Here is a 25,536-nt window from a genome sequence, read left to right as displayed (position 1 = left end):
GGGGGGGGGGGGGGGGGGGCAGTCTAATTCTTTGTTTAAATATTTTAGTTAGCAGACGATATCATTTAAGTGTTTTTTTACTATTAAAAAATTATCTAAAAACATTCATATGATGCATTATTTAAAAGATCTTATTGTTTAGTATTAATTTAAAAAATGCTTAAATGACTTCATGTACTAATAGATTTGGACAAAATAATTAAATTAACTCATGTAGTTATTTACTAATAGATTCAACAATTGAATAATTATTTACTTCATTTCCAACATACAACCTACATATATTTATAAAAATATATAACATACAGAAGAAAGAATATATAGGAAGAACAATCAAAGTAGACTTTACCTCAAGTGTGTGCCAAACTCCAGAATCATACCTAAATTGAAAAGGTCAAAGATTCACAACTAACAACACTTAGCTTCATAATCGGTTTAGCCCAAAAATAGTTTTAATCAAGTGATATCATTCGACTGAATATAAAATATAATCAAAGTATACCCAACCCAAAACATATACCCAAATCCAAGACCATTTCCAAATTGAATATACTTATTAAAAAAAAAAGGGATAATAAAAGAGGCAAAAAAAGTATCACAATAGTATGAAAGGCATGGACCAAATTGACCAAACTAGACTGAAGTGAACCCTTTGTACCAAAGTAGACCAATTAAACTGAAATAGACCAATGGGACCAAAGTAGACTGAAGTGGACCCATTGGACCGAATTGGACTGGAATGGACTGAATAGACAGGAAGGGACCGATTGGACTGAATGGAACAAAGTGGACCGAAATAGACTGAAGTGAACCAATTGGACCAAATGGGCCGAAGTAGACTGAAATGGACCAATTGGACCAAAGGGAGGATGGACTAAAATAGATCAAATGAATCGAAGTAGACACAATTAGATTGAAGTGGACCAAAATTACTACATTAATGTGGCTCAACAACAAGTCTATACAAAAAATATGCATGACCCACCAACAAAACTAACCCATTTCGTGTGGGCCCGTTAAGTGAGGTGAATTGAGTTCAGTAGGTTAGACAACTAAATAAGTAGGTTGAGTTATATAGCGGGTTGAGATGCTTTTAACCCGCTACGACCCGACTGATCCACCTATATTATATCTATACAATATATATCCACTTTATTTCTCTCATTTATTTCTCTTTTTAATTTTTACTTTTTACATTTTAACCTTTCTTTTCTTAATAAGCTCTAGCTGCTATCTCTAAGATTTTGTTATTGATCTTAGTGTCTATACATGTTTAATTTAAAATTCTGAGATATTTTTCATTTCAGTGTGATAAAAAATTTTAGTTAGTTTTATTAAAAAACAATGTAGTATTTATAATTATTATCAATAAAAAATTGTGATTTTTTTCTTTCGTTTTTTATTTATTTAAGGGAGTAAGCAATATTTGCTTTAGTCAATTGCATGTGCCAACCCTCTCAACTTGCCAAATCGAAACCACTAAGACTTTCAATTAACTCAACATATTTAGAGATTGGTGAGTCAACATTGGAATTTTTCACTTGCCTAACTAGACCCGCGCACACTCATACTCTCAATAAGAGTGTAGTAACAATAAATACTAACTTCAATTTTTAGGTATTAATATAAGGGTAATTCTACAATACCCCTTGTTTTTTTTAGGGGGTACGGTACCCACTAGTAGACAACCTGCTATATCAGGTTACTAAAATATCACATTTTATGGTACCATTTTCACATTGTATAGTACTAACATCATATGTGATTGTACTTTTGTCATATTCGGTGGTTCCTTTATTTTTTCTCACATTTGATAGTACTATCCTCACATTGTGCAGTACCAACATCACATATGACTGTACTTTTGTCACATTCGGTGGTTCCTTTATTTTTTTTTCACATTTGATGGTATCATCCTCATATGGTATAGTACTAACATCACATGTGATTGTACTTTTATCACATTCGATAGTTCCCTTATTTTTCCTCACATTTGATAGTACCATCTTCACATTGTGCAGTACCAACTCAGATGTGATTGTACTTTTGTCACATTCGGTAGTTCCTTTTTTTTTTTTTTTTTTTTCTCACATTTGATGATACCATCCTCACATTGTGTAGTACTAACATCACATGTGATTGTACTTTTGTCACATTCGGTAATTCTTTTATTTTTTCTCACATTTGATGGTATCATTCTCACATTACGCAGTACCAACATCACATGTGACTGTGCTTTTGTCACATTCAGTGATTCCTTTATTTTTTTTTCTCACATTTGATGGTACCACCCTCACATTGTGCAGTATTAACATCACATGTGACTGTATTTTGCCACATTTTGTGGTTCCTTTATTTTTTTTCTCACATTTGATGGTACTATCCACACATTGCGCAATACCAACACCACATGTGATTGTACCTTTGTCACATTCAGTAGTTCCCTTATTTTTTCTCATATTTTATGGTACTATCCTCACATTACGCAGTACCAACATCATAGGTGACTGTACTTTTGTCACATACAGTGGTTCCCTTATTTTTGTTTCCTCATATTTTATGGTTTCAGTCTAGGGGTGTCAATTCGGGTTAGCGTGTCGAGTTCGTGTCGTGTCAAGGTAGATGTATTCAACTAAATGACGCAACCCTAACTCGACCCATTTAATAATCGTGTCATGATTCTTAAACCCTAACCCGACCTATTAACAAGTCGGGTTGACCTGACCCAACCCATTTGACACGTTTAATAAATGAGTCATGTTGGATTAACATGAATGTAACACAACTCATTTCAACTTGCATAATATTAAATATAATATCCATCTAGAAATAATTTTTTTTACATCCCAAAAAGCAGTGCATATACTTCAAACCTTCAACCCACATTCAAAATAATATAATTCAACAAAAATATAAGATTCATTTAGAAATAAGTTCTTTACACTCTAAAAGAAGTGCATACACTTCAACCCAAATTCAAAATAACAAAGTTAAAAAAAAAATTAACATAGTTCAACAAAAATATAATATCCTTGAAACTCTCCAAATGCTAAGTATCAATATTGAAAGAATTTGAGCAAACAGTAGACTAATCCTGACTATGACCATGATTATCATCCACAGATTCTTTGTTGATGTCCAAATTCATAACATCTTCCACAAGCTCATCCAATTTTATTTGTGTAAGTTCTAAACCAAAATAATAATAATAAAAAATTATTAGTAGTTCTAGGGTTTGTAAAGTTTCAATTTCCAATTATATCCCTTATAAATTTTTGTAATTACTCACTTTTCTTTTTAAATTTAAAATATATATTGGATATAAAAGATATTTGACAAACCTAAAATAAAATAAATATTTATTTGTTATACGAGTTAAATGGGTTGTGTTAAGTGGGTCATTTTGGGTTAACACAAATAAATTGGCGTGTCAAATGTGTCTATTACGGGTTACGCGGATTAACCCGCTTATGACACGTTTCTTATCGTGTCACTTTCGGGTCAACCCGTTTATGACCCAAACCCATTAAGGCCCGACCCTAACCCGAAAAACTCATGTCGGGTTCATGTCATGTTCACGGGTTGGGTCAAACATTGACACCCCTATATCAGTCTCACAAAACGCAATACTAACATCACATATGACTGTACTTTTGTCACATTCAGTGGTTCCTTTTTTTTTCCCGTCACATTTTATACTAGCCTCACATTACGCAATAACAACATCGCATGTGACTGTACTTTTGTTACATTCGGTGGTACTCTAATTTTTTCTCACATTTGACAATTTTATCGTCACATTGAGCAGTACCAACATCACATCTGATTATACTTTTGTCACATTTAATGGTACCATTATTCTTTTCTCACATTTGATAGTTCTACTGTCACATTGGGCAATACCAAATCACATATGATAATCATTTTGTTATATTCAATAGTACTATTATTTTCTTCTAAAAAAAGAAAAAAGAAAATAGTCCTATTATTTTTTAGTCACATTAGGCAGTACCAACATCACATATAACTGTACTTTTATCGATTCATAATAATCTTGATAATAATTAAAATGTTAACAATGAATTATACTAGGTTACTAAATCTTCACATTTGATGGTTCCATTCTCACATTGTGTAGTTTCAATATCACATGTGACAGTTCTTTTATCACATTTGGTGATTCCCCTATTTTTTTCTCATATTTGACAATACTTTTGTCATATTCGAAAATTTTTTTCTCACATTTGATAGTTCCATTATTACATTAGGCAATACTAACATCACATCTGACTGTACTTTTGTCACATTTGGTAGTACCCTAATTTTTTTCTCATATTTGACAGTTTCATTATCACATTGGACAGTATCAACATCACATCTGATTATACTTTTTTCATATTTGGTGGTACTATTATTTTTTTCTCACATTTGATAGTTCTAATGTTACATTGGGCAGTACCAAATCACATATAATCATACTTTTGTTATATTCAATAGTTTTATTATTTTTTAGTCACATTAGGCAGCATCAACTTCACATATAACTGTACTTTTGTCGATTCATAACAATCTTGATAATAACTAAAATGTTAACAATGAATTTTTCCAAAATGGTTATAAACTTGAAAATTAACAAAAATACCCTGAAAATTAAGGATTTCAAAAAATAGTCCTAAAAATATATAAAATTACTAAGATACCCCAATGCCTCAAATATTACCAAAAAACCTATATTAACCTATAAAATGACTAAAATACTTTTTTAAACTTTCAAAATTAATAATAATAAAACATTGAAAATGAACAAAGTAGCGCTAAAAATACCTAGAATGATTAAAATACTAAATATTTTGAAAATTACCATAATAGCATCAAAACCACTCAATTTGGCCATGTTAGAGTAATATCTTGGATTTTTTTTTAGTGATTGTAAAGATATTTCGGTCATGTTAGAGGTTTTCAAGACAACTTGATGATTTTTAACATCTCATTGATATTTTAATCAAACACATCTCAGCTTTTTTGGTGCCTTTATGGTGTTAAATTTTCTCAATGAAAAAAAAGGTGACCCAAAGCAAACATTATTTGTTAGGAAACATTTGCTACTCTAAATGATTCCAAAAAAGCTATATATTTAGACCATACAATGCTGTAGCTGTGAACTCTAAGGAAGAAAACAATTTAGGCCTTAGTGTGTTTTTTTGAAGAGCTTGAAATTGAAACCTAAAATAAATTTAGGCCTCAGAGCGTGTTCTTGAAGAACTTGATATCCAAAATATGAAGGGAAAGGGAGAGTAAAATTGAGAAGCAAATACATTATGCATTCTAATGAAAATAGTTAATGATATTCTTGTCAGGAAATAACAAAAGGAAGCAACCAAGCAAAAGCAAAAGCACACCAAACCAGCCGCAAGCTATGACTACATTTCAAAGTCTGACAAAATGCGATGCTATCAATACTTAAAAATTACATTCAATATTTCTGCAACAATTTTCTCGTCAACTACTTGGTAATTTTACAAATAAAGATCATAGTTGCAACCAATTAGCTCAAATAGTTGCTCAAAAGCTATAGAAACTTATAATGCACTAAGATTTGGTTTGAAGGAAGCTCTCCATTATCAAATTTAGCTCCTATAAATTGATAAAGCAAAGGAAAAACGATTAAAAATTTTCCAAGTAATGTGAATACGGACAGAGTTAATTAATAATGCAAACCTAAAAGAAAAAACAATTGGTTGGATTTGTTGCTCATACAAAAGCTTGATGATTGTTTCAGCATGGAAAATTGTTTTGGACCTATAATTAGGCCAGGTACTAATGAATAACCAACATTAGTAATTTCGTATTCTCTTGAGAACTTTGCAAACACTATGTCAAAAGAAAAACAAAGCAAGTGACTTTAGGATATAAATTAAAATAATCATAATGGGACTAAATCCTTTATACCATGCCTCCATTTGTGGATTGAGGAAGGGTGCTTGCCAATGGTAATATAGCGGATGCTGATATGACAAGGAATGAACCAGGTTTGATGGCTGGGAACTTGACCTCTGCACATTAAATAAAAAAGAAAAATTAATGTAGTCACTACATGAACAACTAACTATATAGGTAGGAAGAAGGATATTTAGGGAATGTTGACATGAATTTTTCCTACTTTTTTTTTTTTTTTTTTTTTTTGGCTCAGCTACATAACTTGTTTATATTGAATGTTGACATGGTTGGTGTGCATTAGGAGAATTCACCTCATCACCTTTTCCTCATATACTTCCATCTCCTCTCTACTTTGTTTTCATTGAGTGGAAATATCTCTTCCATCTCATTTTTGTCTTTGTTTATTTTTTAAAATACAAACTATAAGAATCTATAGCTAATAAAAAAAAAAAAAAAAATTCATGCATGTTATGTCACTATAGCAATCTCGGAAACTAATGTCACTTCAACCCAATAATAACAAGGACAACTAAGAATCCTAATTAGCAAATATTAATCTGTACATAAAAATATCTGGTTTAATCAACTAAAACAAGATAATATTTGTAAATGCATGGCAACGTGCTCTGTAAATCTACAATGTCTTGCCAATAAAGCAGTCATTGTACCATCTCAATGTTTCATAAATTTTAAATGCCAAAGAGTGGCTATTACATTTTACTTATCAAAAGAGAAAGATTTCTAAATCCAAGGTATATTACACAAAGATGTCTCATTAAAGATATAACCAAAATGGTTCCAGAAATTATCTCTTGGAAAAATGAGAAAAAAATATATTTATTTTTTCTACAACTTTGAATTACAGAATTTCCACAACTAGAAAATCCAAGAAATAATTTCCACTTAAGCCACTCTACAAGAAAGATAGCATTTTATTTTCCTCAGAATTTCTCAGTACATTTAGAAGAGTGACAACAATCCAATCCACTAATAATAGGGACAACTACCCGTTGATTGACCAAGGGATAAACTTGATACTTCAAAATTGAAAGTGCAAAGTACAGTAAACAATTTCTAACTCATTCTAGTAATTTAATCACCATTTCCAGCAATAAAATTATATAACTGATACAACCTAACCAAAACAGTCAAACACAAACACAAAGAATATATGTGCATGTATATGTGTATCCCTTGCCTGTATGACTCTGCAGTGTTCTACAACAAACCAAAGGAGTTTGAAGCTAACCAACAAGCCTACGACCTAGCATACCCGGAGCCTGTAAAATTTGATACAAAAACCAACCAAATCTAAGAAACAACCAACACACACACACACACACACACAAAAGCAAGCATTGAAAAATATGAAAAGAAAAAAGAAAAGAAAAGAAATTTAGTACCACTTTCAACCTTAGCAAGCTTAATGGGAAAACTATCTATATTTTGTAGTGGTAAGTCCTCCTTCTTATTTTAGAATTTGCGTGTTTTGGCTTTGAGTTAATTGTCACAAGCTTATTCTGAATATCCCTCATTGCAAGTTTTGTGACCAGGCTAGTAACAAAATTACCTGATGTTTGCCTTCAGTCAAGATTAAGATTCAATCACAATGGTGTACCACCTTTACATTATCATCATGAAGATTATAAACAACTAAGAATTTGATAAATTATGACTATGGGGCACTTAGATGGATACAAATTATAGTCAGAGAAAGGGGTGGTAATCTGGACTACATCATTTACTTCCCATAAATTCAGTTTGAATGGAATGGTTATATGCTTTGAATATGTAATTTGGACATTAAATTAACTATAGATAACAAAATTTAAGATTTTGATCATTTCTTGGTCTAATAAAAGGAAAAAAAAAAAAAAAACATGTTAAAGTCTGTATTTTTAATATTTTTATAGCTACAACTTTTAAAATTTGTATCACTGACTCATACAAGTATCTCCTAGAAATTCCAGCTCATAGAAGCATTTCATCAAACACTTTGCATTTCAACAATTTCTTAACAAAACTAAACCAACCCAGTTCCCAGCCTTACCAGTAGATACAAGCCCACAAAAAATAAGAAGCAAATCAAACAAAACCCACAAACAAATCAAACGGAACCCACAGAGGCATAGATAAACCTAGACAATCATATCAATATTTTGTGATTTAGATTTACAATTGATGGAAGAGACAAATAGAGACGTTTAAGAGGACAAGATGAATTGAGAGAGACAAACCCTGGGAACGATGGTGGCTTCAGTTTCAGAACGTAGAAGAGAGCGTTTCCTTGAAGAAGAACGTGAGAGGCTTTGAAATCAAGGTATTTGGATGCCTCAAATCTTGGATGGATTTGGATCAAATCCAAATCCATCTCTTTTTAAGATATCCAAACAAAGGATTTGGATTTGGCCCTCAAATCCAAATCCAAAGATTTGGGGATGCCAACGAATAGATTCAGTGATTTACCCAAGAACATCAGCAATGAAGGTTACAAAGAAGAGACGGCGAAAGAGCAGAAGCTGCTTCAGATCAAATTCGATGCAACAGAGAAGAAGAGTCATATTTTTTTTTCTATTTTTTGTTTTATATGTTAACTTGACTAATTGGTAACTAATATCTTGCTAAAATGATACAAACGGCTAAGATTAAAACAAATAAATCTAATGGCTAAAATTCAGGTGGGTACCGTACTCCCTAAAAAAAAAGAGAGGGTACTGGAGAATGACACTTAATATAAATATATAAATATCTTAATTTTTTATTATTAATATTTAAGTAGCTACTAAAAAAAACAATCAAACTCCATCTATTCTTCTTCCACACCAGAGACCCGCCAAAAACCATTGTAAACAAACACCACATAGCCACCAGATAGGCACAAACCCGACCCACCAAAAACCATTTACAAAGGCACCGCCGGAGCCTTACCATCCTCGTTAGAGCGGCGGCGATAGTTAACAGCACAAGCAGTCGAGACCTTCATTTCCGTTGTAGAGTAAGAAGGAACTCTGACCATTCAAATCTCTCTCTCTCTCTCTCTCTTACTGCTTCACTTTTTCTAAAACTTTAAGCTTCTCATAATCCATGCCTTTAAGCTCTAAGCCTCTAACACATCCCTTTAGAATTAAATAAAAGTACACTATGTATTTAGTAACTAAAAACCATTCATTCTTCACTGGCCTTTCTCATTTCTAAGAATTCACAATTTTCTTAAACTTCATATTTGCTTTGGCTATGGCTTTATTGTTTGCTTTACTTTTCTTTTGCAGTAGAAATTCTCTATTTCTGGTTAAACTTCTTTGCTATTGCTGGCTGCCCATTTACATTGCACTTCCCCTGCGTCCTTTCGTGGCACCAATTTTCCAAGTTCATGCTTTAGTTGGTGTTTGTTGTTACGTATTATCCACGCATAGTGTTACACATGCCAACTGTTTGTAAAAATGCACTGCACTTTTAGTCCACTTATGATAGCTTATTTTCCAGTTTTTTGAAAATGGGCAGTTCAAAAAAGATGGATGAAGGACGCCTTTGGTTTTTGCTAAGTCTAATTTTATCTAAGAAGAATGGACACAAAGGCGAACACTAACATAGACATGGGACATGACAATACAACAATTCATGAAAAAATTATGACATAGGACATGATGATACAACAATTCTTGAAAAAATATGACACAACACGGTGTGAATATGATAATATACCCTTAGGTACATTGTTTATATATAGGCATATTTTTTTATTTAATCAAAGAAATTTTTTTAAAATACTCTTCCCAACAGTCTGGGTTTTTGGAGTGTCCGAGCTTCATAGGGTTTTATTTGTGTTAGCGAAACTATGTACTCTTGTTATACCTTCACAGTTTACCTATACTCATTTTTTGTCTTTTGTTTGTTCCTCTTCTGCTGTAAGTTTTCATGCATTTGGATTAACGGGTTTATCTCAAAATTTTATACTTCTTCAATGGACTTATCTTGCTGTCAATTTCAAACAAGTCTGGCTTATACTAAGTACTGAGACTGGGTTTTGTTGGCTGCATTTTTTGCAGATAGCTAACACTCAAAAGGCTCTACCCAGCATTGAAAATCTTATTGTTGTAGCAGTAATTTTACTGTTTCCTAAAACTTCAATGTCTCTCAGAAAACCACCTATCCCACGTCTCCTCCTCAACAATGTCTCTTGCATGCGAAATGCCCAACAAATACTGCGACATGTCAATGTATCCCTTCACGACGGTGGAGCACTTGTGCTTACAGGCACCAATGGTTCAGGCAAGACCACTTTTCTCCGTATGTTAGCTGGATTTTCTAAACCTTCTGCTGGTCAGATCCTATGGAATGGTCATGACATTACACAATCAGGAGTGTTCCACCAGTACAAGCTTCAGCTCAATTGGCTCTCCCTGAAAGATGCCATCAAAGAGAAGTTTACAGTCCTTGACAATGTTCAATGGTTTGAAGTTCTTGAAGGTAAGCAAGGGAACTCTATGCCTGCATTGGAGCTGATGGGTCTTGGACGGTTGGCAAAGGAGAAGGCAAGATTGCTGTCAATGGGCCAGCGGAAAAGGCTGCAGCTTGCAAGGCTGCTGGCACTGGATCGGCCAATTTGGTTGCTCGATGAGCCTTCAGTTGCATTAGATGATGATGGGGTGAAGTTACTTGAGTATATCATTTCTGAGCATAGAAAGAAGGGTGGCATTGTTATTGTGGCAACACATCTGCCAATTAAGATGGAAGATGCCATGTATCTGCGGCTGCCACCAAGATTCCCGAGAAGGATTACATTGGTAGATATGCTTGATCGTGCAGACTTCTAATCCCATCCCAATTTTGTCACACAAAGACCCATAGAAGACACTGGAATTGCAGATATGAAAATGCATCTTTGGTTCTTTTTCTTCTTCTTCATTATTAATTTGTATCTTTTCAAAGGTTGTGGGACCAGCGTTGAGTTGTAGCACTCTGATGGTCTGAATAGCAAGGATTGAAATTGACAACAAAATTATCAGCACTCTGGGACTGGATCCAGGTTGAATTTCAATGTACTAATACTACGAATTTAACAACCAAATTATTTATATTTTGGGTTGAATAACAATGAATGAAATTAATCAAATTACAAGCATGTTGGATGTTCTTCAACATATTTCCATAGTAAGTTGCAACCCTCGCTTTGTAGGCTTTTTCAATTTTGTTTCCCATACCTTTTTGCAGGTTCTGGGCAAACACATGACCCTTTCTCTACAAGGAGGAGACCTTTCAGGATGCGCATGTACATCAAATAGAAAGTAAAGCACATCCAACCACCCAAGACTACAGTTTTTTTTTTTTTTTTACCAGACTGCAGTCACTTTATTAGTAAAGCACATCCAACCACCCAAGACTACAGTTTTTTTTTTTTTTTTACCAGACTGCAGTCACTTTATTGACATACATACTAGATTCTGGAATTATATTGAGAAAATGGTAATAGTTACGCACTATATGTACACACACTATATGTACAAGACACATAGTTAAGCTGAAATTGAGAACACACAGCCTAGCTGAAATCGTGTTGAAGTGTATATGGAAGTGTGTAAATTAGCGGTGGATTTGAACCTTGAACCCTGGATGTTGCTGATAGAAATTTCATGAAGTTCAGTTAAAGTACAAGTTCTTCTTAGAGCAATTGCATCAGTCATTGCAAAATACAGAAAGTGCAAAATTTTACAAAAGCACAAAAAACATCTGCATCAATCTTTCTAAATATACAAAGATGCTATAGTAACTATGTAAATATACATGGTTACTGTAGTTTTGTATACATTATTTTATTAATTTCTCTCTTTCTCTCTCTCTTCTTTGTCTGTGTCCATCCCAGTTTGCTACAAATCCACCTAACACTGCCCAACCACCACCACCACAAACCCATCACAACTCATCACAAAGGAAAATCAAACCAAAAATCAATCCAAACCCAAAATCAAACCTTCAATGGAAAACTCAACAACTTATAACCCAAAATCAAACTTTCAACAAAAAAACCCATCAACCCAAACCCAAAATCAAACCCAAACCCAAATTGAAGTCGCCGTTGTCACCACTGCCATGGAGAGCTTGCTGTTGCCATGAGAGAGGAGAGAAACAAGTTCTTGAGAGCTACGGCAAAGGAAAAGATTAAAAAAAAAAAATACATGGGAGAGAAAGTAGAAAAAAAAGATGTGATTTTTTGAGATAAAAAAGGAAAAACAAAAAACAAAAAAGAAGAAAGAAAAAAGAAAAGAGAGTCAGATATTAGAGCACTAGCAATAGTGGTGCTAAATAGCTATATAGCTATTTTTAGCACCACTAAAACTCAAAATATACTTTGCAATAGTGGAGCCAAAGCAATATTTTTTGGCTCCGCAGCTACCGCGCACAACTATTTGCGCGGTAAAAAAAAAACAAAAAAAATTGGCGTGCACACTACTTTTCTTCTCTCCATGTTTTTGGGTTCACACTATTTTTCTTTCTTTGTGTCTCTGTGATTTCTATGGTTTTGATGATGGATGTGGTTGTGTTTTGGTGGTTGAATGAAATATTATTTTATTGTAGTGTTTATATTATTTTATTATGTTAAAAGCTAAAATAAAATCACTGCTGTTGAATGTGAGAAAGTAAAATAGATAAAGTGACTTTTTGTTGTGCTAAAAAGTTAAAAATTTGGCGTTAAAAGTAAATGGGAAAAGAAGCTTCCTAGTTTGCAAATATCTCTACCATATGATTTAATTACAAAAGAATTATAATTAAGTTTTTTTTTTTTTCAAACAAAGCTGATGATTTTATTTGGAATTTATTAAAGTCTATATTAAAATTTTTAATTCAAATCCGTACTTTTTTTAACTAAAATTTTATATCATTCACTGTATTAATAGTAAATAATATGAAAATATATATATATATATATTTATATATTCGGTGGGTAACCCCAAAACGACACATCAAAATATTTCATTGATGGTCGGAGACACCGATTTATCAGCAATCGCTAGAGCCAGTATTTTGGTGGTTTGGCCATTGGTGCTGGCGATATGATGGGCAAAACGACTTCTAGCACAAGTGGCTCTACTAGCTGAGCCATTGGTTTTAGTAGTTTACTTGAAATATAAATTTAAATTAAAAAAGTATGACTATTAGAGAAAATAATAAAAAATTAATTAAGAATAAATATTTTAACGAAATATTTATTAAAATAGATTCACTTATGTGAGTGTTTTGAAAAAATAATTGTGTAAAATAGAAAAAGTAAGTTCTTATACTAAATTAGATGAAAATTTTTTGGCAAAAATGCAAAACTGACCCTCTAACTTTCACGTTTTTTCATTTCAGTCCTCTAACTTTCAGTTTTGTCAATTCAGTCCTCTAACTTTCAATTTTTGTCAATTCAAGTCTCCGTTACAAATCCGTTACTGCTGCCGTTACAGCTGCCAAAACGACGCCGTTTTCATGTTTTTTTTTTTTTTTTTTTTTTTTTTTTTCGGAATTAAAAGAAAAATCTGAAAAAAAAAAAAAGAAAAAAAAAAGAAAACATTAAGGGGAACGACGTCGTCGTTCCCCTTCCCTGAACCAAAACAAAAACAAAAACAAAAGGGATTCGTTCCCTTCATTGAATCAAAACCGAAAATAGGGATTCACCAAATCCCTAACTTTGAGTCCGAGAGAGAGAGAGAGTGAGCCGAACTCTGGTTCGACTCCGCCCTCAGCTACGCCCCATCACGTACGTATATCATCCTCACTTCTTCTTCTCTTTATTTTCTATAAGAATTAGAAGAAAACTCAGGATTTTCTTCTCGGTTTTTGGCTTTTCTTTGCAATGTACTCACTTTCTTGATTTTTTTCTTTAGGCTTTTAGAGAAGAAAATTCTAGATTTTGTCTCTGAGTGTTATAGGATTGGTCCTAATTTAGTGTTTATAAGTGTAAACTATCTTGGATTTTTAGGGTTTCTTGACTTTGATTTGAGGATAATCGAAATGTACTCTCTCTCTCTCTCTCTCTCTCTGAGTTCTCCGCTGTGGTTTCTGTTTGGTTTGGTTTGAATTTGAGGGTCTCTTAATTTTTTTTTTTTTAATGGGTGTTCTTAAAGTTTGATTTTTTTTTTTTGTCATTTTTATGGTTAGCTTTAAAATTTCTGTCATATTGGTGCTTCCATCCATTGTCTTTACTGTAAAATCACATTGTATCACGTATGAGAATAGTGTTTGTTTTATAAGCTAAAATGAAAGAATTGTTGAAGTTTCAAGACTAAAATGACAAAAATTAAACTTTAGGGATGGAAAAACAATTCATGTAGTTTGTCTGAATTTTTCTCCTTTAATTGATTTTATTTATCTTGGATGTTGTTTAGTGGACTTGATGAAAGAGGGCAGCACTGTAATATTGCTCAATGCTAAAATTGACATGTTCAAAGGATCAATGAGGCTTGCTGTGGACAAGTGGAGCCGTGTTGAAGTCACTGAACCTGCTGATTTCACTGTGAAGGAAGATAATAACCTGTCACTGATTGAATATGTGCAGTGAATCTTGTTGAAGAGTGACTTTTCTGGACAGTGTTCACCCTCACTGCTCTGCCTTGACTGAATCAGTGGTGGGTGTGCCATGAAGACTGTGAGGACTGAGGGGGTTATGACTTTGTATATGATTTTGCTTTGAACATTGGCTTGTGATTTTGCTTCATCAATTCATTCATAGACCTGAATTTTGTAATTAGCTTTTTTGATTTGGCATCTTTGAGGAAATTGTATTTGACAAATTAATATATATGGAAAATATCTCATTGTATTAATATAAATGGTTGCTACAATTTACATCAAATAGGATTTATTCCATTACAATAGGTGGGGTTTCCTCTATACTGAAGGTGAGAAATTGATGATAACTTACATTTTTACGGTTGCTTTCGTATTTGTTGATTAAAAAAATTTTAGCAGAAATTTAAAGAACAAACCCATTCCATGAAATTTATTCTGAGAAACTCAGTTGTTTTCTTAGTAAAGATGAGACCAACAAAGTTTAAATTTATACTAAAATCTTCAACCGTTGAGAAGCTTTCTCTGTTAAATATAACCTTTTGGAATGTGCACTTATTAATTATATCAATAAAACTATATATCAAAGGCCTAATACTAGATTGATAATTAGTTACAAAACACAGTAACACACTATCAAAATAACCCAGATAAAAATGTCTATATTAAATCATGTTAAGAAATGTGACTCATGAAGACTCTATTTATTTATTTATTTTTGTTTCCATTAAGACTGAAATTCTAAAATAATTGTAATGGAAACAAAATAATTCACAACACAAGAAATCAATCAAACTGGTCAATTCCACCACAAGCTAAAGGAAACCTTGCCTTGCCTTTTCACTTTAACGTCACAAAATAATTGTAATATTAGTCTACTTACTTCAAAAACTATATTGCCTTAATAGTTTAGCAATAACATCACAAAATAATAGCCATGTGACAATATTTGGCCAATTACATAACAAACTACATGCCTAAGTTCAAGTACTGTTCCTAGAATTAACTAAGTTCTGCTAATTTGTTGACTATTAAAATTTCTGCAGCTTTGTTGACTACCATCAACTCCTCCTGCTCTAGATCTCTTTGAGTTCCCCTCAATGTTAACAGCCTGGATGTGAAAAGTATACAGATATTAGAAATTGACAGCAAAAAGATATAAAAGTAATAAACCTATATATATATATATATATATTTAGCTGCCATATTGGTAATTTATTAAAATTCATAAACATCAAGCTTCGGTTACGTATATACCCAACTAACAAAATTCATAAAATTCAAAGTCATTGAAATAAACAAAGGACGTTACTTTGTTGGCTGCCTAGCTATATATATATATATATACACGTCACACATACATTGCTTTGTTGGCTGCTAAATGCACTATCTACTTGCACTCTAAATCCCATGAAGTGCTCCTCAGTACTAGCGGCCTGCATGTGAAAAACATTAGAAATGTGCATAATTTGTTGTATTAAGGAAATAATTTAAATGAATTCAAATACCCTCTTTCTACTGCTACTTGTTGCCTTGCCCTTGCCCTTTTCTGTTGCCGCCTTGCCTTTGCCCTTGGCAGTTGCTACTCCTGGTGGTCTTTGATTGCTCCTGCAGGTCCTTCTGTTATGACCCAATTGATGACAATGTGCACATCTTAAACTTGTTTGATTCCTCTTCATCTTGTAAGGGTTATGAACTTCATCTTTATCCTTTTTTCTTCTATCAATCTTAGGCCTCCCTGGTTGGATTTTATGGATTGGAGGAAGTATTGCATCTCCATCTACTTCCGGCCACAAATCAGGACCATTGCATGGCTGAATGAGATGCGAATATAAAGCAATATATGTATCCTTCTTATAGAAGTCATGCACATAATCCTCAGCTCGTTCTTTCCTGAAACCTATTACGTGCACTGCATGCTTACAAGGGATCCCAGTCAAATCCCAGCAGTTGCAAGCACATGAACGTTTCTCCACATCAACCACAAATTGTTTGCCACCACTATTCACCTCCCACCTCGCCCCACCTGACCAAATAGATGTGCAATCAATGCTAGCCTCTTTACATTTCTCCAATTTTTGCTGGATCTTGACCGTTCCCTTAATGTTTTCTTTTTTTTTTTTTTTTCTTTTTTTCAGATTTTTCTTTTAATTCCGAAAAAAAAAAAAAAAAAAAAAAAAAAAAAAAAAAAAACATGAAAACGGCGTCGTTTTGGCAGCTGTAACGGCAGCAGTAACGGATTTGTAACGGAGACTTGAATTGACAAAAATTGAAAGTTAGAGGACTGAATTGACAAAACTGAAAGTTAGAGGACTAAAATGAAAAAACGTGAAAGTTAGAGGGTCAGTTTTGCATTTTTGCCAAATTTTTACATGAAGTGATGTAAATACGGTTAACAATGTATTTGGTATCAAAAGAAAAAAAGAAAAGAAAAGAAAAGAAATACTGTTGGTCACAATTTTGTCGCCTCTGTAAGTATTGTGAGAATATAAAAAGATACAACTTACACGTGTCCATGTCGTATTGGCTCAGATATGGACAGAAGGTTCTCCCAAGATAAAAGGGGTGTGAGAAAACGGAAAACCCATGGGAACGGAAGACATGTAATGTCGTCATGTGAAGAGAATGATGATGATTATTGGACGTGCTTAGCGATGCGGTCTCAAGGATTGTGATAGCAATGCCAACTAGGAAACTCACTCAGTTTTGTACTTATTCCCCGCTTGACACGCTGACATGAACAAGGACATCACATGCAGTCTTCTCAACAAACACACAAACCTATGATTGCTCTTTGCTTAAACGTAAACGAAACATCAAGCTAAACATTTTTCAATTTTTTGCTTATTAATTAATTTTAGAACTTAGAAGGAGAGGTATATTCGAAAAGTTATTAATTCATTTGTTCATACTTCAATACTAGGTTTTACACTATTATTTACATATATATATATATACACACACACACATAAAACTTGATATAATAATAAAATGCAAATTTTAACAATTTTTAAATAAGAATTATTGTCTTTGGATTTATTTTATTCGAATATAGTAACTTTAAATTTCAAACTAGAATTGGAGTTCATCATATTGATTATAATACTCATTTCGGATAGGATGGACATGGACTTGTATTTACTATTTAGAGTACCTTCACCTGTTCATATTAAAAAACAAAGGATAAATTGCAATTTACACCCCTAATGTTTGAGAGTGATTGAATTTTATACCTTAAAGTTTCAGAATATGAATTTTACCCCCTGAAGTTTAGGGTGTTTAGATTTTACACCCTAACGTTTCAGAATTTGGATTTTACCCTCTAAAATTTAGGTTGTATGGATTTTACATCTCCATATTTTGAAACTTTAGGATGTTAATCTAAACATTCCAAAACTTTAGAGAGTAAAATCCAAAAATTTCTAAAATATAGAGGGTAAAATCTAAATTTTAAAATGTTAGGGTGTGAAATTCAAAAATCACCAAACTTCAGGTGGTAAAATTTAAATTTTAAAACTTCAAAGTGTAAAATTTAGTCACTCCTAAATTTTGAGGTGGTAATTTACAATTTATCCAAAAACAAATGAAAACAGCTTGGTGTTCGTTTTAGAACCTAGCTCTCAGAAGTATATAAACAGGTTGATCTAGCAGTCATAAACCAATAACGTAAAGAACAGAGAATGTAGATAGATTGAAGATGAAGAAGCCATCTTGTTTTTGTACTATTTTCACACAGGCGTCTCTTTGCTTTGCTCTCTACCTTGCTCTCAACTTGGGTCAGCCTATTTACAGCAATAGAAGTGATAGTAGAGCTCTTGGTCTTTACTTTATCAGCGTTAAAGGGGGTTTCAGACCTCTTAAGCAACAAACCCATCTTCTAAAACTGGTCAATCCCTCATTTTACCTCATTTAATTCTACTGTTTCATGAATATATGTTATCTTATATGTCTTATGGTTTTTAAGATTTTGTGGGGATGGTTTTTTTGGTTTTTGTTTGTGGGTATGGCTTATTTGGTCTTTATTTGTTGAATAGTCGTCAATTTTGAGTGAGCTTTTGGGTCCAAAATGATAAATAAATTAATGACCACAAGTAAAAGTTTTGATTGTGCTTCTCTTGCTACTGACTCTTAGCAACCAACCCTGACTATATTGGTTTCCTGTTTACTTTATGAAAGATTTCATATTCCAGAAATAATATTGTTTTCATTGTCTCTGGGGGAATGAATTTTGATTGTTTGTCATTAGTGATTAAAGGGCCACTTTCTGTTAAATGTTAGAAGAATTCCTGTTTTCTCTGTCTATAGCCTTTGATTAGCTTTCTTACTTGAGTTGTAATGAAGCTACTTTGTTGATCCCATGATTAAGTTGATATTTTCCATCATCTATAAGTATATGTATGGTTTGATTCTGTTTATTGATCTATTTCTTGTTCTTTCTTTGTAAATCTGATTTCAATAGATTGCCGCTTCCTTCACTCTCTCTGTATTTCTCTAAGTTGACTGTTCTGAATGTGTTCTTGTTGTCTATGAAGATGGAGAAAGTGGCAAAGGTTTACAATGTGAGTTTTGTGGTGAACACTAGTGAGCTGGGAGAAGACGATCCACTTATGCAGAATGTAAGATCTTTTTTTTTTTTTTTTCCCACTAATTCAAAATGGTGGATATTATGAATCATTTCACCCTGAGCTGCATTGGTCTAGTTTGTTCATTCCCTGAATTAATTGGATGCATCGGCTTCAGCTATTTACAATAATCTTACCTTAATTTTTTGCAGGGTACTATGCTTTTCCCATCACTGAAAGTTCCCTGGTATACCATTCTCTCTGCAATCAGTTCTCTGAACTGGGTACATTTGCATCACAAACAAATGTTTAAATTGCAATATTTTGGATTCTCATGTGATGTATGATAGTCACTGTTTTTAATTCAATCACTCTAGTCTTGTAATAAATAGTAACACTTGTAGGTTTACGACTAGAACATCTAAAGGACATGGAGAAAGTTACTTCCATGAGCAGATAAAGATACCTTCCGGGAATACTTTAGACATTATTGGTGTGGATACTGGGTCATTACAGGTACATGTTTGTTGAATATATAGAATCCTTTATTTATTGACCGTTGAATTCTCTAATCTCATCCATTGTATGCATCTCCCTCACACAGGTGCTAATATTTCAGTAATGCAGAATATATTTTACTTGCTAGCTGACTGTTCCCTGTATATATTGGGCCAATTTTTGTGTTGTTTACCTATTCAATTTCAAGGTATATGCAAACTATATTTCCCATAGGCGCTTTAGCTCTGGTGTTAAGGGGTAAGATAGGGTTAGAGAGGTCATAGGATTTTATCTTAATTGTATTTTCCTCAGATTTCTACTGCTGCAGATACAATTTGAGCCTCTTTCAAAAGGTGTTCAAGCCTTATATAATATATTGTTGCTTTTCAGGCAAAGGGCCAACCTCTTTCTTTTTATTTCTTGAGAGAGAGAGAGAGAGAGGTGCAGGGGTGGAAGTGGGGGAATAAGTTTTTGCTTATTGATGATTACTAATGTGTGAAATCTGAATTGATGCAGGACAAAACTAAACAAAAAAAGAAGGGGGGGGGGGTGGGGGTTCATGGGTAGTGTTCTTGCGGTATTATAAAACCTTAGTTTATTTTTGGGTTATTTGGTCTTTTGATTTATTTTTATTATGTATGGCTAGGAGTAGTCTGAATTAATGGTCATGATTAATTGTTTCTAGGTTTTCTCTTCTTATAAATTGAAGATAATGAGGTTATTGTAACAGCTTTTTTTTTTTTTTTTTTTTTTTTTTTTTTTTTTTATGTTAAAAAAAAATTGAGTCTTTGGCTTAAAAATTCTCTTAAGTACATACATTTTTTTATTTATTTAAAAAAAAGAAAAAGAAAAAAAAAAAGAGGTTCTCTAAAGAATTTAGGTTTGCTTAATTAAGCACCCAAGAAGAGGTTTTTTCCTTTGTTTCTCTTTAAGAAACTTAGGCTTCTACAGAAGTAAATCATTGTCTCATTTCACTCCAAATTGTCTCTATCATTTTATACATGAACATGTACTTATTGCTTTTTGGTACACATAGTGTGCGTTTGAATATCGTTTATTTTACTGAAAATTGAAAACAATAAAAAAATGATTTTTCAGTTACTGTTCATAAATGAAATTATTGTGCATTTACCTATTTGCACTGTTCATTTCCCATGAACAGTGCAATAGCCACTGGTCCAGGAAAAAAAACCCAAAATGCAAAATGCAAAATGCAGCCTCCATTTCAGCTATCCAAACGCAGCTTATAATTGCAACTAGGTTCTAGACTCCCATGGAGAGGTACATTACAATACTTGTATGCTTTGACCCAAAAATCCTATAAAAGTTTATTTGGATTGATTTGGCTCAATATGGAATTATTGTCACGTGCTCATTCTATATTTGCTCCTTGTTTGATGATAGTAGGAACAATTCAGAAAATTTATGCAGCTTCAACATCTCCTGGTCAACATTTTTTCTTTTCTTTTTTAAAGCCTATTCCTCTGTATTGTATAAACTACAAATCTGTATATGTCTGTGTTGGAAGAAGCTTAACAAACTGTTGGAAAGTAAAAAATAAAAATTATTTTGGTATCTTATTTCACAATCTTCCCTTGTGTACTAATTTATCATTATTCTAGGTTCTGAATAAACCCACCCAAATTGTAGCCCAGGGTGCAACAGACTTATGACTGAGACACAAAATTGAAGCCTGCAAACTAATAAAATTGGTTGTATCTAGCACTTTTTCGGGAAAAATCTGAAATTTTAATCTAAAAAAACATATTAATTTTTATACAAGCGTGAAGGTAGCTCATTCAATTCATCATGGATAAGAGATTCCGGAATCTCTCTGAACTGATTACCAATTTGGTTCTTTTAAATATCAGTTACATAGAACATATTCTTAAATTGCAATATTGATAAATTGAAGGTAAGACACAAGGCAAATTATTTGGATAAACTTAAAGTTTATATGAAATTCTGAGGGAATAATAAATAGAAGTAAAATATGATGGTGTTTATGAATTTGCAAGCTCAAGATGGTCACGTGCATGCAAAAAGTGTCACTTTCTGTGGTGATAAAATGTGAGTTAAGTATGAAGATTAGGTGTGGTATAGAGTGGATTATGGTGCTGCTGTGCAAGGATTTAAAGTGGACTTTAGAAGTTGGGAGTTTATGGGGTGTGTTACTTTTTTTGTTATCATTATTCAGTCAATCTTAATAATGGAAATGATGTTGCTGTGTTGTCTATTCATTTGTTAATCCTTTGCTAATCCTTGTTTCTTATTATTTTCTTCATACTATTTCCTACCACTCATCCGGTAACTCCAATTCAATCTTTAGCTCTGCAAAATTTATTGATGAGTGATTTTTTAAAATCAAACTTGTGGTATTAAACTATAATGTCAGCACACTTTGATTGTCTGAGTAGTACATTGGCAGTGTTGTCCAATTGATAATAAACTATAAATTGCACAGAATTTTCATTTTTCTTCTTTTCTTTTCTCTTACGTTGGTGTGTGTGTGTGTGTGTGTTTTTTTTTTTTGGTTGAAAGGATTCAATGCNTTGGTTTTTTTTTTTTTTTTTTTTTTTTTTTTTTTTTTTTTTTTTTTTTTTTTTTTTTTATGTTAAAAAAAAATTGAGTCTTTGGCTTAAAAATTCTCTTAAGTACATACATTTTTTTATTTATTTAAAAAAAAGAAAAAGAAAAAAAAAAAAGAGGTTCTCTAAAGAATTTAGGTTTGCTTAATTAAGCACCCAAGAAGAGGTTTTTTCCTTTGTTTCTCTTTAAGAAACTTAGGCTTCTACAGAAGTAAATCATTGTCTCATTTCACTCCAAATTGTCTCTATCATTTTATACATGAACATGTACTTATTGCTTTTTGGTACACATAGTGTGCGTTTGAATATCGTTTATTTTACTGAAAATTGAAAACAATAAAAAAATGATTTTTCAGTTACTGTTCATAAATGAAATTATTGTGCATTTACCTATTTGCACTGTTCATTTCCCATGAACAGTGCAATAGCCACTGGTCCAGGAAAAAAAACCCAAAATGCAAAATGCAAAATGCAGCCTCCATTTCAGCTATCCAAACGCAGCTTATAATTGCAACTAGGTTCTAGACTCCCATGGAGAGGTACATTACAATACTTGTATGCTTTGACCCAAAAATCCTATAAAAGTTTATTTGGATTGATTTGGCTCAATATGGAATTATTGTCACGTGCTCATTCTATATTTGCTCCTTGTTTGATGATAGTAGGAACAATTCAGAAAATTTATGCAGCTTCAACATCTCCTGGTCAACATTTTTTCTTTTCTTTTTTAAAGCCTATTCCTCTGTATTGTATAAACTACAAATCTGTATATGTCTGTGTTGGAAGAAGCTTAACAAACTGTTGGAAAGTAAAAAATAAAAATTATTTTGGTATCTTATTTCACAATCTTCCCTTGTGTACTAATTTATCATTATTCTAGGTTCTGAATAAACCCACCCAAATTGTAGCCCAGGGTGCAACAGACTTATGACTGAGACACAAAATTGAAGCCTGCAAACTAATAAAATTGGTTGTATCTAGCACTTTTTCGGGAAAAATCTGAAATTTTAATCTAAAAAAACATATTAATTTTTATACAAGCGTGAAGGTAGCTCATTCAATTCATCATGGATAAGAGATTCCGGAATCTCTCTGAACTGATTACCAATTTGGTTCTTTTAAATATCAGTTACATAGAACATATTCTTAAATTGCAATATTGATAAATTGAAGGTAAGACACAAGGCAAATTATTTGGATAAACTTAAAGTTTATATGAAATTCTGAGGGAATAATAAATAGAAGTAAAATATGATGGTGTTTATGAATTTGCAAGCTCAAGATGGTCACGTGCATGCAAAAAGTGTCACTTTCTGTGGTGATAAAATGTGAGTTAAGTATGAAGATTAGGTGTGGTATAGAGTGGATTATGGTGCTGCTGTGCAAGGATTTAAAGTGGACTTTAGAAGTTGGGAGTTTATGGGGTGTGTTACTTTTTTTGTTATCATTATTCAGTCAATCTTAATAATGGAAATGATGTTGCTGTGTTGTCTATTCATTTGTTAATCCTTTGCTAATCCTTGTTTCTTATTATTTTCTTCATACTATTTCCTACCACTCATCCGGTAACTCCAATTCAATCTTTAGCTCTGCAAAATTTATTGATGAGTGATTTTTTAAAATCAAACTTGTGGTATTAAACTATAATGTCAGCACACTTTGATTGTCTGAGTAGTACATTGGCAGTGTTGTCCAATTGATAATAAACTATAAATTGCACAGAATTTTCATTTTTCTTCTTTTCTTTTCTCTTACGTTGGTGTGTGTGTGTGTGTGTGTTTTTTTTTTTTGGTTGAAAGGATTCAATGCTTACAGGACCATCAAGGGAAATTGGACAAAATCAGTTACATTGGCTGACAAAGACACTAGAAGCAACCAGTAGTAACTGGTAAAATTAGTGTTTATTGTTTTGGCTGTTTATAGCATAGGCCTTGTGAGCTAAAAATTAGCAAGCTTTTGAATCAAAGCAGAAGCAATGAAATTTTGAAATATTTTTCATTTTAAATCTTCTAAGATTAGCATTTTAAAAACTGTAGGCTTCTTCTTTCAAAAAACAGCTTTTCATTATGATATTTACATAAAATTGAAATTTAGTGTAATAACATTTTGAAACCTTAAGAATTCGTTCTCCATGTGTATTACCTCTTTCAATCACTGAATGTCTCTTTTGCCCTTTGTGACTATAGGCGTATGGTTGTTGGATTCCACCCGTTGGTTGTTTGTGAAGAGAACAAAGAGCAAGTGGAGGCAAAGCAATTTTATGAGCCTCTACGCCATATTTTTGTGAAATTTGGAGTTGTAAGTATTTGATCATTATATTTAATGTTTCTATGTGTAGTTCTCTCAGATCCAATGTTCTGAATTTTTGTATCTGCATAATTCTGAATGTGATGGCATAGAACTGACTAGTAATTTATGTACTTTACTCTCCAGAATGTGTACCTAAGTGGGCAGGGTTGTTCTAAACATGTCAATCATGTTAATGTAGCTTACATTGGGAATCCAACCCCAAGAGAGAATGAATCATATTTTACATCTGTGAAGGGAAAGTCAGTCTTTAATGGGTACTTACCTCTTCCCTCAATTTCAATGTTGTTCTACATTTTACTCTGCAAATGCATTTTCCTGACTTTTTCATTTTCTTCTGTTTCTCAGGGAATTGGTTAATGGGTTTCTTCTTCACAGAGTCAGCTCACTAGAGATTGTGGGTCTTCAATCTTTTTGCATTATGAATATATCTTTAAAAATTTGAGTAACTTTGGACAATTGGCAAGTTTGAATTAGTCTATTGTGTTCAAAATGGAATTTTGAACAACTAGTTGATAGTGTAACTTGCCAAAATGACAATAATCATTGAGCCACTTGTGGAATACAGAGGACTAAGAAAAAAGAAAAAAAAATGTAGTGGACTAATTCAACATTCATCAAATGTCTAAATGCCTAATAATCCCTCCTAAAGCTTGTCCAAAGCACCAAATGATACATTTTTATGTTGCAGGTAATCTACTTTATTAACTCGGCTGGGGAAGTTATGCATAAAACTGTACTCCAACAGACGGGTAAGGAGGTGATGTAAAATTTTTATTTGAAGCCATGATGAATTTGCTTCAATGTTTTCTCCCAACATTTACTTGAATTGTCCCCCAATCCGCAAAAATATTTCCCATGTAGATGCCTTTTGTCTTCAATAGGCTTTCAACCCTTTGACATTATAGGCGTAAGTGATAATTCAGCTTGAATTTTTTTTTTTCCTTGTTGGTGTAAACTTGCAATTTGTTTCTTATTATTAATGGTACCTATAGTAAGATGTATGGAAAGAGTAAATGACCCACTTGAGGGGAATCATGTGTTTAAGAGAGGAACCAACCACATGAGGATTTGTAAACTTTTCTCGTAAAAAAATGAGG

At 32.7% G+C, this 25,536-nt stretch overlaps 2 protein-coding genes and 1 long non-coding RNA gene across 3 annotated transcripts; 2 read left to right on the top strand and 1 right to left on the bottom strand.

Moving 5' to 3' along the window:
• Positions 1–5,680: 5,680 nt before the first annotated feature.
• On the bottom strand, positions 5,681–8,624 carry LOC111984809 (uncharacterized). Its single transcript, XR_010631191.1, has 2 exons — positions 8,175–8,624; positions 5,681–6,053 (listed from the first exon to the last, which is right to left on the bottom strand). It is a non-coding gene; the product is annotated as an uncharacterized LOC111984809 (long non-coding RNA).
• An 89-nt stretch (positions 8,625–8,713) lies between these two features.
• LOC111984883 (ABC transporter I family member 1) lies at positions 8,714–11,092 on the top strand. The gene is made up of 2 exons (XM_024016512.2): positions 8,714–8,932; positions 9,984–11,092. The coding sequence occupies exon 2, from the start codon at positions 10,065–10,067 to the stop codon at positions 10,749–10,751; it is 687 nt and encodes a 228-aa protein (XP_023872280.1). The 5' UTR covers positions 8,714–8,932; positions 9,984–10,064; the 3' UTR covers positions 10,752–11,092.
• Positions 11,093–18,094: 7,002 nt separating this feature from the next.
• LOC112019853 (uncharacterized) lies at positions 18,095–25,440 on the top strand. The gene is made up of 9 exons (XM_024052399.2): positions 18,095–18,367; positions 19,014–19,097; positions 19,256–19,290; positions 19,448–19,559; positions 23,929–24,017; positions 24,316–24,427; positions 24,563–24,693; positions 24,785–24,833; positions 25,128–25,440. Exons 1-9 carry the CDS (start codon positions 18,179–18,181, stop codon positions 25,203–25,205), a joined length of 879 nt encoding a protein of 292 aa, XP_023908167.1. The 5' UTR covers positions 18,095–18,178; the 3' UTR covers positions 25,206–25,440.
• Positions 25,441–25,536: the final 96 nt, after the last annotated feature.

Source organism: Quercus suber, unplaced genomic scaffold (assembly GCF_002906115.3).
Source record: "Quercus suber isolate HL8 unplaced genomic scaffold, Cork oak 2.0 scaffold_201, whole genome shotgun sequence".
Taxonomy (NCBI): Eukaryota; Viridiplantae; Streptophyta; class Magnoliopsida; order Fagales; family Fagaceae; genus Quercus; species Quercus suber.
The sequence above is the reverse complement of the archived record's forward strand: the minus strand, read 5'-3'. Positions and strand labels throughout refer to the sequence as shown.